A 12,261-nucleotide genomic window follows, 5' to 3' on the forward strand; every position below is an offset into this window, starting at 1 on the left:
CTTACATTCGGTAGAAGACTGATCGGTCTGTAGCTCGAAGGACTTGATTCATCTTTGCCGGGTTTTTTTATTGCTATTGTTTTTGCCATTTTCCATTTTTCTGGGAAGTGTGAGTTGTTCAGCGCGTTATTAAATAGCATACATTATTGTCCCATTATGTTTTTTGGCAAGTGTTTCAAGACTATATTTGGAATATTATCGAGTCCTGAAGATTTTTTATTATTTATTTGTTTAAATATTTTCAGTAATTCTTTGTATTTTATTAGATAGTTTGTGTTTTGTGTAGGATTGTCGGATGTATTGTCGTTATTAAACTGTGTGAGAGTTATATCGTTTTGTGAAGAGTATTCAAATTGTGTTTTTAATTTATTAATTTCTCTATTTATTATGTTGTATAATTTATCTTTGCCTAGGTTAGTGTTTTGCGTGTGCGATTTTGCAAATTGAGCCCCGATAATATGTAGTTTATCATCTATGCTTGTTACTATAAAGTTATCCGATTCATCTTTAGCCAGTTTTTGTTCGTCTATTTTCGCGTCATGTATCAGTTTTATATTGTTTTGTGGTATTTTTAAATTTGGGATATTTGCTTTTCCTTTTGCGCTGAATATTTGATTAATTTGTGGAAACATATTTTTTGGGTCATTTTTTGGTATGTTTTTAATTTTTATTCTCCAATAGTTGTTTATTGCAATTCTGTATTCTAATTTCAGTTTATTTTTTGTGCTTTTAAGGTGTTCCTTCAACGTTTTTAGTTCATGGTTTTTATTATTATGTTGGAATTTCCTGTAGATATTGTTAATTTTTGTGAGGAGGTTACTTTTTTGTTTCTGCAATCGCCTGATTATACTATTAGAATAACAGTTGGTCGAGTGTTTATTTTTTATTTTTGGTACTGATTTATTTATCGCGTGTGTGACAGCTTCTTCTATTTGCTGGAGGTGTAGATCTATTTCATTATTACTTAAGTTTCTATTATTCAGGATTGTTGCTTTATAATTTGTATTTACTTGTTTGGCGAAGTTATTCCAGTCAGTTTGTCGGTAGTTTAGTCTGTGTTCGTCCTCCTGCGTTTCTAATTGAAATGTGGTGTTCGGTATTGTAATCATTAGGAGTAGCGCGTTATGGTCACTGTCGTGTGGTAGTGTGGGGACTTGGTTGTTATTATTGGTTGTTTGTACTTTTAGTCTAAGGTCAATTATTCCTAGGTCTAAATATGAGTTTCCGCTCGGAAATGATGGTAATTCAGAAGTGTATAGTTTCGCTCTATTGTCTATTGCGTTTTCGTTAAGCCAGTTGTTTAAATAATGCCCTCTAGGATTCTCTGTCTCGTTGTACCAATTCGGATGTTTAGCGTTGAAATCCCCAGCCAATATATAATAATTATTAACATTATTTAATTCGAGTGAGGCGAATAATTCTTCGAATTCAACGTGGAATTCTTTCTGGTTTCCACCTCTGGCGTAAGCCGAGATTACATATAAGTTTTTATTTCCATTTAATTTTATAGAGATTATCGTTACTTCTAGCTTTTTTGCTACGATGGATTGCGGCGTAATTATTCGTTTGTACTTTATTGGTTTTTTAATTGCTATTGCTGTGCCCCCCCCCCCCCCCTTGATTCGTCGGGTGGTTGAGTATTTGTTTATCATCTAGTGGTCTGTTGCGTCTTTCTATATTGTAATTGTCAAAGTGTAGATTGATTTTTACGTTTGTTCTTGTTTCACTTATAAGCACCATATCCGGATTTTCGGTCTCTAATAGCTTTCTTAAGTTTGTTCTCCTTTGAGTAGAGACTATTGAGTTGACATTTATAGTTATTATTTGTAGGTTTTTTAGTACGAGTACATGATTTATATGATTATTGTTGTTATTATTGTTTTTATTAGTCATTGCGTGTTTCAGGGGCTAGAATAATAGAGTCCATTAGGAATTTTATGGATTCGGAGTTTCTATTAATTTGATTTATCATTTGTTCCATGCACGTGGTGGTTGGCTTGTATTATTATCAATTTTATTGTTATTATCGTTGTTTCTTTTTAATACTTCTGAAAAACGTATGTTGGGTTTTATATAATTGTTTAAATGTCTTTGTTTTAATTCCGCTGCTTGTTTTTTTAGTTTGATTTTATTTTGTAATTTTTCTTTAAATTCTTTGTATTTTGGGCATCCCCTGTAAGAGGCTGGATGACCGTAGTTTTTGCAGACAATGCAATAGAGCTGTTCTTTGCTAAGGTTTCCCCCAGTCTGCGTTAATTTACAACTACCCGGGGCGTGCGGCTCCGCACACTTAACGCAACGGTACTCAAGATTGCAGTTGGAGGCCACATGGCCTAATCGTTGACAGCGTTTGCACTGTATGGACTCGGGTTTTCGTAGCTTTTCCCACCGTACAATTTGGTGGGCTATATTTTTTATTTCGTGCAATTTACCCGCCGCGCTATTTGCCGATATTTGGACTAGTAACAATGGCAAAGTTCTTTTCTGCTGTTCCGATATTTTTGTTTTAAATCGCGATACATTTAGGAAGGTTAATTTTTCATTGTTTAGGCTTTGTAATTCCTGCATTATTTCTTCTGGCTTATAGCCGCTATGAATGCCTTTTAATATGAATGTTTGTGTTTTATCTGTTTTCGGCGTATATGTGAAGTAGTTTATTTTTGTTGTGTTTAAAAGAACTTTGGCATTGTTATAGTCTTGGATGTTATCCATGAAGACAGAGTGCTTACCTTCGTTATGTTTTTTCACGGTAAATTTTTTTATTTTTAATACGCTGTCCATAAGCCTGATCGTGTCCTTGGGGTCTTGTCCCATTATTATTATTGGTGGTGGTTTCGTTCTTTTCCTTTGCGTAGTTTCCACGTTTGGATGGGTTCCTGGGCGTTGAATTCCTGTTGCTTTGGCTTCTCCGCTAACATCTTGTTCTTCCGAGCTTGACTGTGTGGCAGGGGTGGTCCTCCTTCTTTCTTGGTTTGCGTTTTGAATTTGTTTTATAATTTGCAAACTCTCTTCTCCAAAAGAAGTCTGCCGAGTTGGCCAGGATCTGGTATTTATATTTTAGTACTGTTATGCATCATCCCAAGTATTACAAATGTTACTAGGATTTAATCACCAAAATTATTAGTCATACTTCACTCCGTTTCGGCCTAGGTTGTAACGACAAAACGAGCCGGATAAGCTTCGCCGGGAAAACACAAACATAAGGAATATCGATCGTTTCTGGCCTGAGAATGTTTTTCCGCGAGCCTTGAGATCTTTCCAGAACATATGTAGAGAGGGTCACGTACACATCGCGTTGTTAAGATTAAAATAAAGTTCTTTGTAAATCTTCGTTTGTGGCGTATTCCTTTTTCGACAACTCTAATCGACCAGCGGAGAAGACTGCGAATCTCGAGAGATCCCTGTTGAGGATTGCTGAGCGAGGGTTTTATGGCGGGGGGCAATGTGCTTGGGACTTTTAGAATCGGCCAGGGTATGGGCCTGTCACCCGCTTCTTTAGAAAATAGTTTGCGATTGTTCCAAGGCACATGGTCGACACTCTTGGCCATTAGCGATATTGCCCCGCCATAAACGCGGGTTCCTATGCCCATAGCGCGGCGCGGATCGCGGAAAACGGCACGTTCTGGGACAACGGGCAATTGAGGGAATGGGATGCAGATGTCGGGAATTTTCCAGGCCCACACGCGACCAGGGAACTCCCTGTCAAACGTTGCGGCACTGCCCCTTCCTAGGTCCCAGGCGTTGTCTTTTGGGCTTGTCGCGATTGGGCGGCTTTCCTCAACACCCACCCCTAATTTGCAAGAGTAGGGCGAACCGAGGTGACGTTATCGGCGAACTTCGATCCGCACACCAGATACATTTCGGAATATAAAGAACTCTTAGACATACTAGCAACTCGTAATAATCTTGAACACATTCCATGTATCTCCACCGGAGAGTGTAAATATATTTGTTGTTAACATTCACGGTGTTTTGTTCCTCCTGCTAGTGGATTTGGTCCTTCGAACCGGATATCTTTGAAGGAGCATCAACATTTGGTCCTTCGAGTCGGATATCTTTGAAGGAGCATCAACATTTGGTCGGATAGTGTGTGTGAAAAGGTCCACATCGAACGTGACATTTTTGGAAGACTTGGTCGTCGACTTGTACATCCAGTGAGGTGCCTGTGTGTGAGGACTTGACTCAACACCCCCCTGGACGTGATAGCAGCAAGCGGCGCGCATCTTCAAGGGTTGCATCAATCATCGCACTTTTGGATTCCCTGCCACGAAAAGGTAGATGTCTGGACTCATCGTTGCTGGCTGGTCATGACGACCACATTGAGAGACGGGCTACGGAACCTGCTTGGAAACGCCGATACCACCCTATCCTTTCGTAAGTCTTTTCCTTTGTTTCATTTGTGTTTTAACCGTGGTACATCATGGAAGCCTCTAAATCGCTAGTTGCCGAGCGCGGAGCCGTGAAGGCTAAATTAACAGTTTTTAAAAGATTCGTCGAGTCAGCGGACGTGCAATCGGATACAGTGGCATTCGAAAAACGCGTTCGGGCAAATGAAGACTTATTTCAGAGATTTGACCGAGTACAGTCACAAATAGAGGCATCGGTACTGGACACTCCTAACGAGGAGGTCCAGCTTGCGGAGCGCGAGCAATTTGAAGACAGCTATTTTAGAACCCTTTCAAAAGCGGAAACTAGATTGGCCCAGGCGCGAGGCCTGGAGCCTGGGACGGCGAATCGCGCTTCCCCAGCTCCATCAGACTCTAATATGACGCGTCTGCCGGTCATAAAACTTCCCAATTTTAGTGGTGACTTCTGTCACTGGATTCGCTTTCGGGACACGTTTATTTCCTTGGTCCATGATTCGGAAAGACTGTCCGACATGGACAAATTTAACTATCTAGTTTCGGCGCTGTCGGGGCCTGCTGCCCAAATCATCGAATCTTATAGCGTGTCGGAAGCGAATTATAAATTAGCTTGGGAACGACTGAAGGAGCGTTTTGATGACCCCAAGAATCTAATATTGCATCATGTTAGCGCAATTTTAGACCTAGAGCCAGCCAAAAAGAAAAATGGCACTTCTCCCATAAAATTTATTGATACGGCGGTCAATAACGTACGGGCTTTGCAAAAAATCCTAGATCCGCCGAACTTGTGTGAGGCTATCATTAATGGGGTTATTTCTAGGAAATTGGACAGCCTCTCCCTGGATGAATGGGAGAAGCGTGTCATGGATTTGCCCACCATGCCTACGTTCCGCGATTTGTCTAAATTTTTGGAGCAACGGGCTCAATATCTAACGCGAAAAAATTCCGATAGGCCGTCCGAAGGCCATTCACCAGTGGAATTGAGATTCCACTGAGATTCCATTTCTGAGGAAACTGACGAAACCGCGGGAAAAATACAATAAATCATATCTCGTGGCGTCCCATGTCGCAAACAAAGAAAGTAGCAAATGTATCCTATGCGGCGATGAGCACATGCTCCAATATTGTTGTAGATTCTCGGCCATGTCTTTCTCTGAAAGGCATGAAACGGTGAAACGCGCGCGAATGTGTTTTAATTGTCTCCGACCAGGGCATAGTGTTAAGGCGTGCAACAGTTCCAAATGTAGAAAATGCGGTAAAATGCATCACACCTTGTTGCACAAAGAGATCGCCCCCCCCCCTCCCCCCGCTTAGTCGTTGAGCAGGATTCGAATGATCTTGAAACTTTCCCGCCATCCACCACTCATGTCGCGCAATCTTGTATGGCAAGGGATGATCTCGAAGGCGCGATCCTTTCGACCGCGCTAGTAACAATTGTTGACCAGAGGGGGGTGCCTCACAAATGTCGCGCCTTATTAGATGCGGGCTCGCAAGCCAACTTCATAACCGAAGAATGCTGCAAGCGCATTGGTTTATCTCTCCAGGCCGTCGAGGCCATGGTCGGTGGTCTAGGACGCGCAAAAAACCCGATTCACTCATCCACCCAGGTAGAAGTTGTGTCCTGTTCAGGAGGTTTTAAGCGAAAAATCTCGTGCTTGGTATTAGAAACCATTACGGAGGAAATGCCTAACGTTCCTCTAAATAAAATCAAATTGACGATACCTAAGGGAGTGGTACCAGCCGATCCAGGGTTTCAAACATCCGATAGAATCGATTTATTAATTGGGGCAGGTCTATTCTGGGACCTATTGTGCATCGGGCAAATTAAGGTCGGATTACGCAATTTGTTGTGGCAGAAGATAAGGCTCGGATGGGTCCTGGGCGGCAGCTTCCCGTGGCCAAAATCGCAGGGCAACCGGAAATCTTTTCGCGCTTGTCACGCCATAACAAACGTAGAACTAGAGAATTCCATATCGCGGTTTTGGGAAATGGAAGAGATTAGCACTCCCGAGAGCAAGTTTATTGATCACGAACCGTGTGAACTGCATTTTAAGGAAAATACGAAGCGCGATGAAACAGGACGGTTTATTGTAGCCATACCGTTTAATGAACAAGTTCGTCAGTTAGGAGAATCTCGCACGCAAGCGGCGCGTCGTTTGGTTAGTTTAGAAAGGAAGCTGAGGAAAAACCCGGATCTTCGAGCAAAATATGACGAATTTCTTCGCGAATATATCGATTTGGGACACATGACGAGATTGGACACGAAATGCATAGGAGGGGTCGATGATAACTTCTACCTGCCTCATCATGCGGTGACAAAGGAGAGTAGTACGACCACCAAACTTCGTGTCTTCTTTGATGGTTCTACGAAAACCTCGTCGGGCATCTCCTTAAACGAAACTCAGCTCGTAGACCCGCTTGTTCAAGACGAACTGTTCAATATATTAATTAGATTCCGCAATCATTCAATCATTCTCTCAGCAGACGTGGCAAAAATGTATAGGCAGGTCATGGTCAGGGAAGAAGACCGTAGATTTCAAAGAATCCTTTGGCGTTTTGGTGAGGACGAACCAATCGGTGATTACTCCCTTAACACCGTGACTTATAGTACCGCTTCAGCTTCATATTTGGCGACACGCGTGTTGCCAAATACCCACCAGATAGGTAAGGAATGCGCGCAATCATTCCCTCTTGCCAGTGCCGCAATAGTAAACGATTTCTACGTAGACGATTTGTTGACCGGCTGCGATACCCTTGAGGAGGCGTTAGAATTGCGGGATTCATTAGAGGCAATTTTAGCACAATCTGGCCTTCCTTTGAGAAAATGGGCGAGTAACGACCCTAGAGTGCTCGCAAGTGACACAAACAATACGCGAAATTTAGAATTCAAGTTATCGGATAGAGAGGCTAAAACGTTAGGATTAGCGTGGTGAGTGTCCACTGACGAGTTGGGTTACAATGTTGACCATCGAACATTTCCCAGAATAACCAAACGTTATGTCTTGGCCGAGATCGCACAAATATTCGACCCTTTGGGATTCATCGGCCCAATAATAGTCAGAGCAAAATTATTCATGCAGACACTTTGGAAAATGAAGTTGGGATGGGATGAGAGTTTGCCTCAAGATCTGCACACCCTCTGGTCGCAATTTCGTAGCGAGAACGGCGAGATCGTCTCATTGCGCGTTCCTCGGCGCGTATTATCGTCCCGCCTGCATGTAGAGCTGCATGGCTTCTCGGACGCGTCAGAAAGGGCCTACGGGGCGGCCATCTACCTGCGCTCGAAAGCGTCAGGTGAAAGGTGGACATCGCAATTGTTGTGTGCCAAGTCTCGGGTCGCACCTTTGAAGACGGTTAGTTTACCCCGATTAGAATTGTGCGGTGCAGTTTTACTAGCCCGATTTATGAAAAAGGTTCGGGAATCGTTACGCATGGGACCGATTCGGGAATATTGTTGGACCGATAGCCAAGTTGTCCTAGCATGGATCCGGGAAAGTCCGTGCAGATGGAAGACCTTCGTGGCAAATAGGACGTCGGAAATAATATCATTAACCGCGGATTGCACTTGGTCGTACGTGATATCAGTCGACAATACCGCGGATCTTCTATTACGCGGCACGAGCCCTTCGTTACTCAGAGCCAGCGCGTTGTGGTGGCATGGTCCCTCATAGATGTCATTGGATGAGCGGGAATGGCCTTTGAGCAAATTATCCATGATTGAGATCCCGGAAAAGCGATCGGCTCACGTAATAAAGTTGGCGGCATCGATTGATCGTGAATTCTTAACTTTAGTTGCGCGTCATTCATGCTACGACAAGCTGCTTCGAGTCGTGGCATACATGCTTAGATTTATAGAGAATGCCAGGGAAAAATCTCACCGCGAACTCTGAAAATGCTCCTCGCCCTCCAGTTTCAGTTGCAGAAATGCACACCGCCGAACAATTAATGATTAGAATAACACAACGAGAGCACTTCGAGAAAGAGCTCTGTCAATTAAGAAAAGGGGGCCCTTTGGAAAGGAATAGTGCACTCTTATCACTACACCCGTTTCTGGATGATCACGGTTTGATTAGGGTGGGCGGGCATCTCCAGAACGCTCCAGTAACCTTTTCCCAGAAACACCCATTATTGATACCATGCCGCAGTCATTTAGCTACGCTCTTAATTCGTCGAGAACATGTGCGTTTATTGCATGCAGGGTGTCAACAGACGCTCTCATCGCTCCATCTGAGGTACTGGATACCCTCCGGTAGGCGCGTTGTCAGAAGAGTACTGAAAAATTGTCTCAAATGCTTCAGGGCCAATCCAGTTTCCGTGCAGCCCGCAATGGGAAATTTACCCGCGGATCGCGTAACCCCCGTTCGCGCCTTTGCTAGCTGCGGAGTGGACTACGCCGGTCCATTACCTTTGTTACGTACGGAGATTACTCCCGACGTTTTTTCTGCTCCTTCTTGAAGGTTTACGCTAGCTAACGTCAGCCGGGAGCACGGTTCCGCGGTCATAATACAAAAATGTTTAGTCTTCCGACGAACTCCAGCCTAAGGGCTGGGACCACCTGTTTCCGAGTCACTGTATCATCCGCGGTGTAGGCCCCCACGATTCAAACATAAGAAATGTTTAGTCTTCTAACGGACCCCAGTTTGAGGGCTGGAACCACATGTCACGGTATCATCCGCGGGATGATCTGGTCACGTGGGCCCAGTCCCCACCACCAAATATTCTAGTTCAGCCGCGTATAAAAGGGCTAAGATTTCTCTTCTCATCGGGCAGTTTCAAGTCTAACCACGACGCGAGACGTAGCAAGATCGAGTCGAGTTCTCCTTCGAGCAATAGTTAACCCCCGCCGACTTGGTGCGAAAACCAGGGAGCGTGTCTTAGGACCATCGCGAATCTTACACTACACTTACGCACTTGTAACAGACTGAAGTTGTTAGATTATACTAAGTTTTACTTTCAATTCAGTGTACAAGTTATTTCATTCCATCTCCCAGTTCGAGTCAGCTGTTGGTAACGATCCCACAAAGATACACCTTTGCCGCTCGAGGTGTATCTATTAATATTTCTTTGAAGTTACGAGGCAAAATTAGAGTCAATCCAAAACCCTATTACCCAATAAGTGGCGACCCGGTGATGAAAGAGGCATCGGCCAGTCCACGAAACCAACTTCCTATCTAGTGGCGACCCGGCGATGAAAGAGGCAACGGCCAGTCCACGCAATTTCCTACTAGCGGCGACCCGTTGATGAAAGAGGCAACGGCCAGTCCGTGAAACCTTATCCTACTAAGTGGCGACCCGGTGATGAAAGAGACATCGGCCAGTCCACGCATTCCTTACAAAATATCCGCACAAACTCATCTAACCTCCGGCCACGTGTGCAGTGGCCCTCGGCTCGTAACACCTTTGATTGATCGAGAACGTGCCCGCGTTTGTAGAAAGGGTTATATTTGCTTATCCATTTGCATGGTAACAAAGGCCGTACATATCGAACTTGCCGTAGATCTATCAACCGATACCTTCCTAAATTCCTTTAAAGGGTTCATTGCCCGCCGCGGAAAATGTCAGTCCCTGTACTCCGACAATGGAACAAACTTCGTCGGCGCTCGAAATAAGTTGAGGGAATTAGGTGTCTTACTATCATCACACAATCATAAGGATAGGTTCAGCGAATTCTTAGCTCAAGAGCGGATAAAATGGCATTTTATACCGCCACGTGCGCCACATTTTGGAGGATTGTGGGAACGAGGGGTCCGGTCAATAAAGACTCACCTAAAAAGAGTTGTAGGTGACCAGAGACTAACACATGATGAAATGTACACGGTGTTAGCACAGACTGAAACATGCCTCAATTCCCGTCCGCTCCATCCTCTCTCCACAGATCCCTCTGATCTGAATCCGTTAACCCCAGGTCACTTCCTTGTGGGTCAAGCTTTGACGGCCTTTCCAGAGGCCGACCTTACTAATGTTTGACAGAACAGATTGATTACATTCCAGCCGACACAGCAGATGGTCCAGCAGTTTTGGAAACGCTGGCAGCAGGCATATCTACACGGCCTGCAGCAGCGACCAAAATGGAACATTGGATCTCCCGATGTACCAAGCGTTGGGGCCTGGTGCTAGCGAAGGAGGACAACCTCCCTCCGATGAAGTGGGCTTTGGGACGCATTCTAGAGTTACAACCGGGCAAGGATGGAATCGCCAAAGTGGTGGTTCTTCGCATGGCCTACGGGACCTACAAGAGGCCAGTCACAAAGATCTGCCTCCTGCCGGACGCTCACGACCATTTACACCCAGAAACTTTCTAACAATTTTTGTGATCATTTTGACCTATCCACTGTAAATGTTTGGTGTTTCGTGAACCGTAGCGTTGTATATATTAATTTGCGTCGCCTTAGCTATAAGTGTTTATACTCAATGTACATAGTCTCGTTCCTTTATTTTTAGTCTGTTTATAAATCGTTACCTAGTTTGTAGTAATTAGCTCCATTCATAGCTCCACTTTTGTATCCTACATCTACTTATAGTTTACTACTCTTGTATTATATTTTTCGTGCGGTTGAACTCGATTAGTTCATGGGCGGTATGTTGAGGATTGCTGAGCGAGGGTTTTATGGCGGGGGGCCATGTGCTTGGGACTTTTAGAATCGGCCAGGGTATGGGCCTGTCACCCGCTTCTTTAGAAAATAGTTTGCGATTGTTCCAAGGCACATTGTCGACACTCTTGGCCATTAGCGGTATTGCCCGCCATAAACGCGGGTCCCTATGTCCATAGCGCGGCGCGAATCGCGGAAAACGGCACGTTCTGGGACAACGGGCAATTAAGGGAACGGGATGCAGATGTCGGGAATTTTCCAGGCCAACGAGCGACCGGGAACTCCCTGGCACTGCCCCTTCCTAGGTCCCAGACGTTGTCTTTTGGGCGGCTTTCCTCAACACCCCCCCTAATTTGCAAGAGTAGGGCGAACCGAGGTGACGTTATCGGCGAACTTCGATTCGCACAGCAGATACATTTCGGAATACAAAGACACCACTTGAAATAGACATAGCTTCGAACTCTTAGATAGAATAGCAACTTGTAACAATCTTGAACACATTCCATGTATCTCCACCGGAGAGTGTAAATATATTTGTTGTTAACATTCACGGTGTTTTGTTCCTCCTGCTAGTGGAGGTGGTCCTGCGAGTTAGTCGACACAACACGTGTAAATTTCTCAAAAGCTCGAACGATTTACTAAAATCAACCGCGAGCATCAACAATCCCATTCCTTCACCTCACGGCATAACAGAGGAACAATTATTGGTGGCAGCGGTGGGATACGCCAAATTCAACGGAGGAGCACCGAGGTCCAATTACAAGGAACAACCTAAGAAGACGGCAATGATTAAGTAAGCGAATGTTACATAATACTTACCGCAATCCGAAAAGAATAACGTAATCAGATGCAGATAGTGAGACACGCGGGTTTATCGAGATACATACACGTTTAATCAATAAAATGTCGTATAATTCAGAACAAGGAACTAGCAATAGGCTATCCTTGAAAGAACAAATAGAAAAACTTCAGTCGGATTATGCGGAATTGCTCAGGTTAAACGAAATACAACGGAAGGAATTAGACGACATAAAAGGTATTAAAGACAACGTAAAAGATATTAAAGACAACGATAGGATCGAAGAATATGATTCACTTCACTCACAGACTTCGGAAACAAGTAGAAGGATTTTAATCAGGGACACTAAAGATACTAGGCAAGCAATAGAAATGATAGGGGAATTCGATGGATTCAATAGACCGGTTGAAAAATTTATCAGAGAAATAAGAGAAATGAGACAATTAGTTCCAGATGAAAGAATGTATTTGAATATGTTAAAATGTCACAGGATTAAAGGCGATGCGAA

At 44.0% G+C, this 12,261-nt stretch overlaps 2 protein-coding genes across 2 annotated transcripts; both read left to right on the forward strand.

Annotated features, from left to right (window-relative positions):
• Positions 1–4,420: 4,420 nt before the first annotated feature.
• Positions 4,421–5,359, forward strand: LOC144477735 (uncharacterized). The gene has a single exon (XM_078195470.1). It carries the CDS (start codon positions 4,421–4,423, stop codon positions 5,357–5,359), a length of 939 nt encoding a protein of 312 aa, XP_078051596.1.
• Positions 5,360–5,746: 387 nt separating this feature from the next.
• On the forward strand, positions 5,747–7,297 carry LOC144477736 (uncharacterized). The gene has a single exon (XM_078195471.1). The coding sequence runs from the start codon at positions 5,747–5,749 to the stop codon at positions 7,295–7,297; it is 1,551 nt and encodes a 516-aa protein (XP_078051597.1).
• The last annotated feature ends 4,964 nt before the right edge of the window (positions 7,298–12,261 follow it).

Source organism: Augochlora pura, unplaced genomic scaffold (genome assembly GCF_028453695.1).
Source record: "Augochlora pura isolate Apur16 unplaced genomic scaffold, APUR_v2.2.1 APUR_unplaced_32, whole genome shotgun sequence".
Lineage (NCBI taxonomy): Eukaryota > Metazoa > Arthropoda > Insecta > Hymenoptera > Halictidae > Augochlora > Augochlora pura.

Bases quoted from the DNA above. Each gene is read 5' to 3' on its own strand.
- LOC144477735 (XM_078195470.1), top strand. From the start codon at position 4,421: ATGGAAGCCTCTAAATCGCTAGTTGCCGAGCGCGGAGCCGTGAAGGCT.
- LOC144477736 (XM_078195471.1), top strand. From the start codon at position 5,747: ATGGCAAGGGATGATCTCGAAGGCGCGATCCTTTCGACCGCGCTAGTA.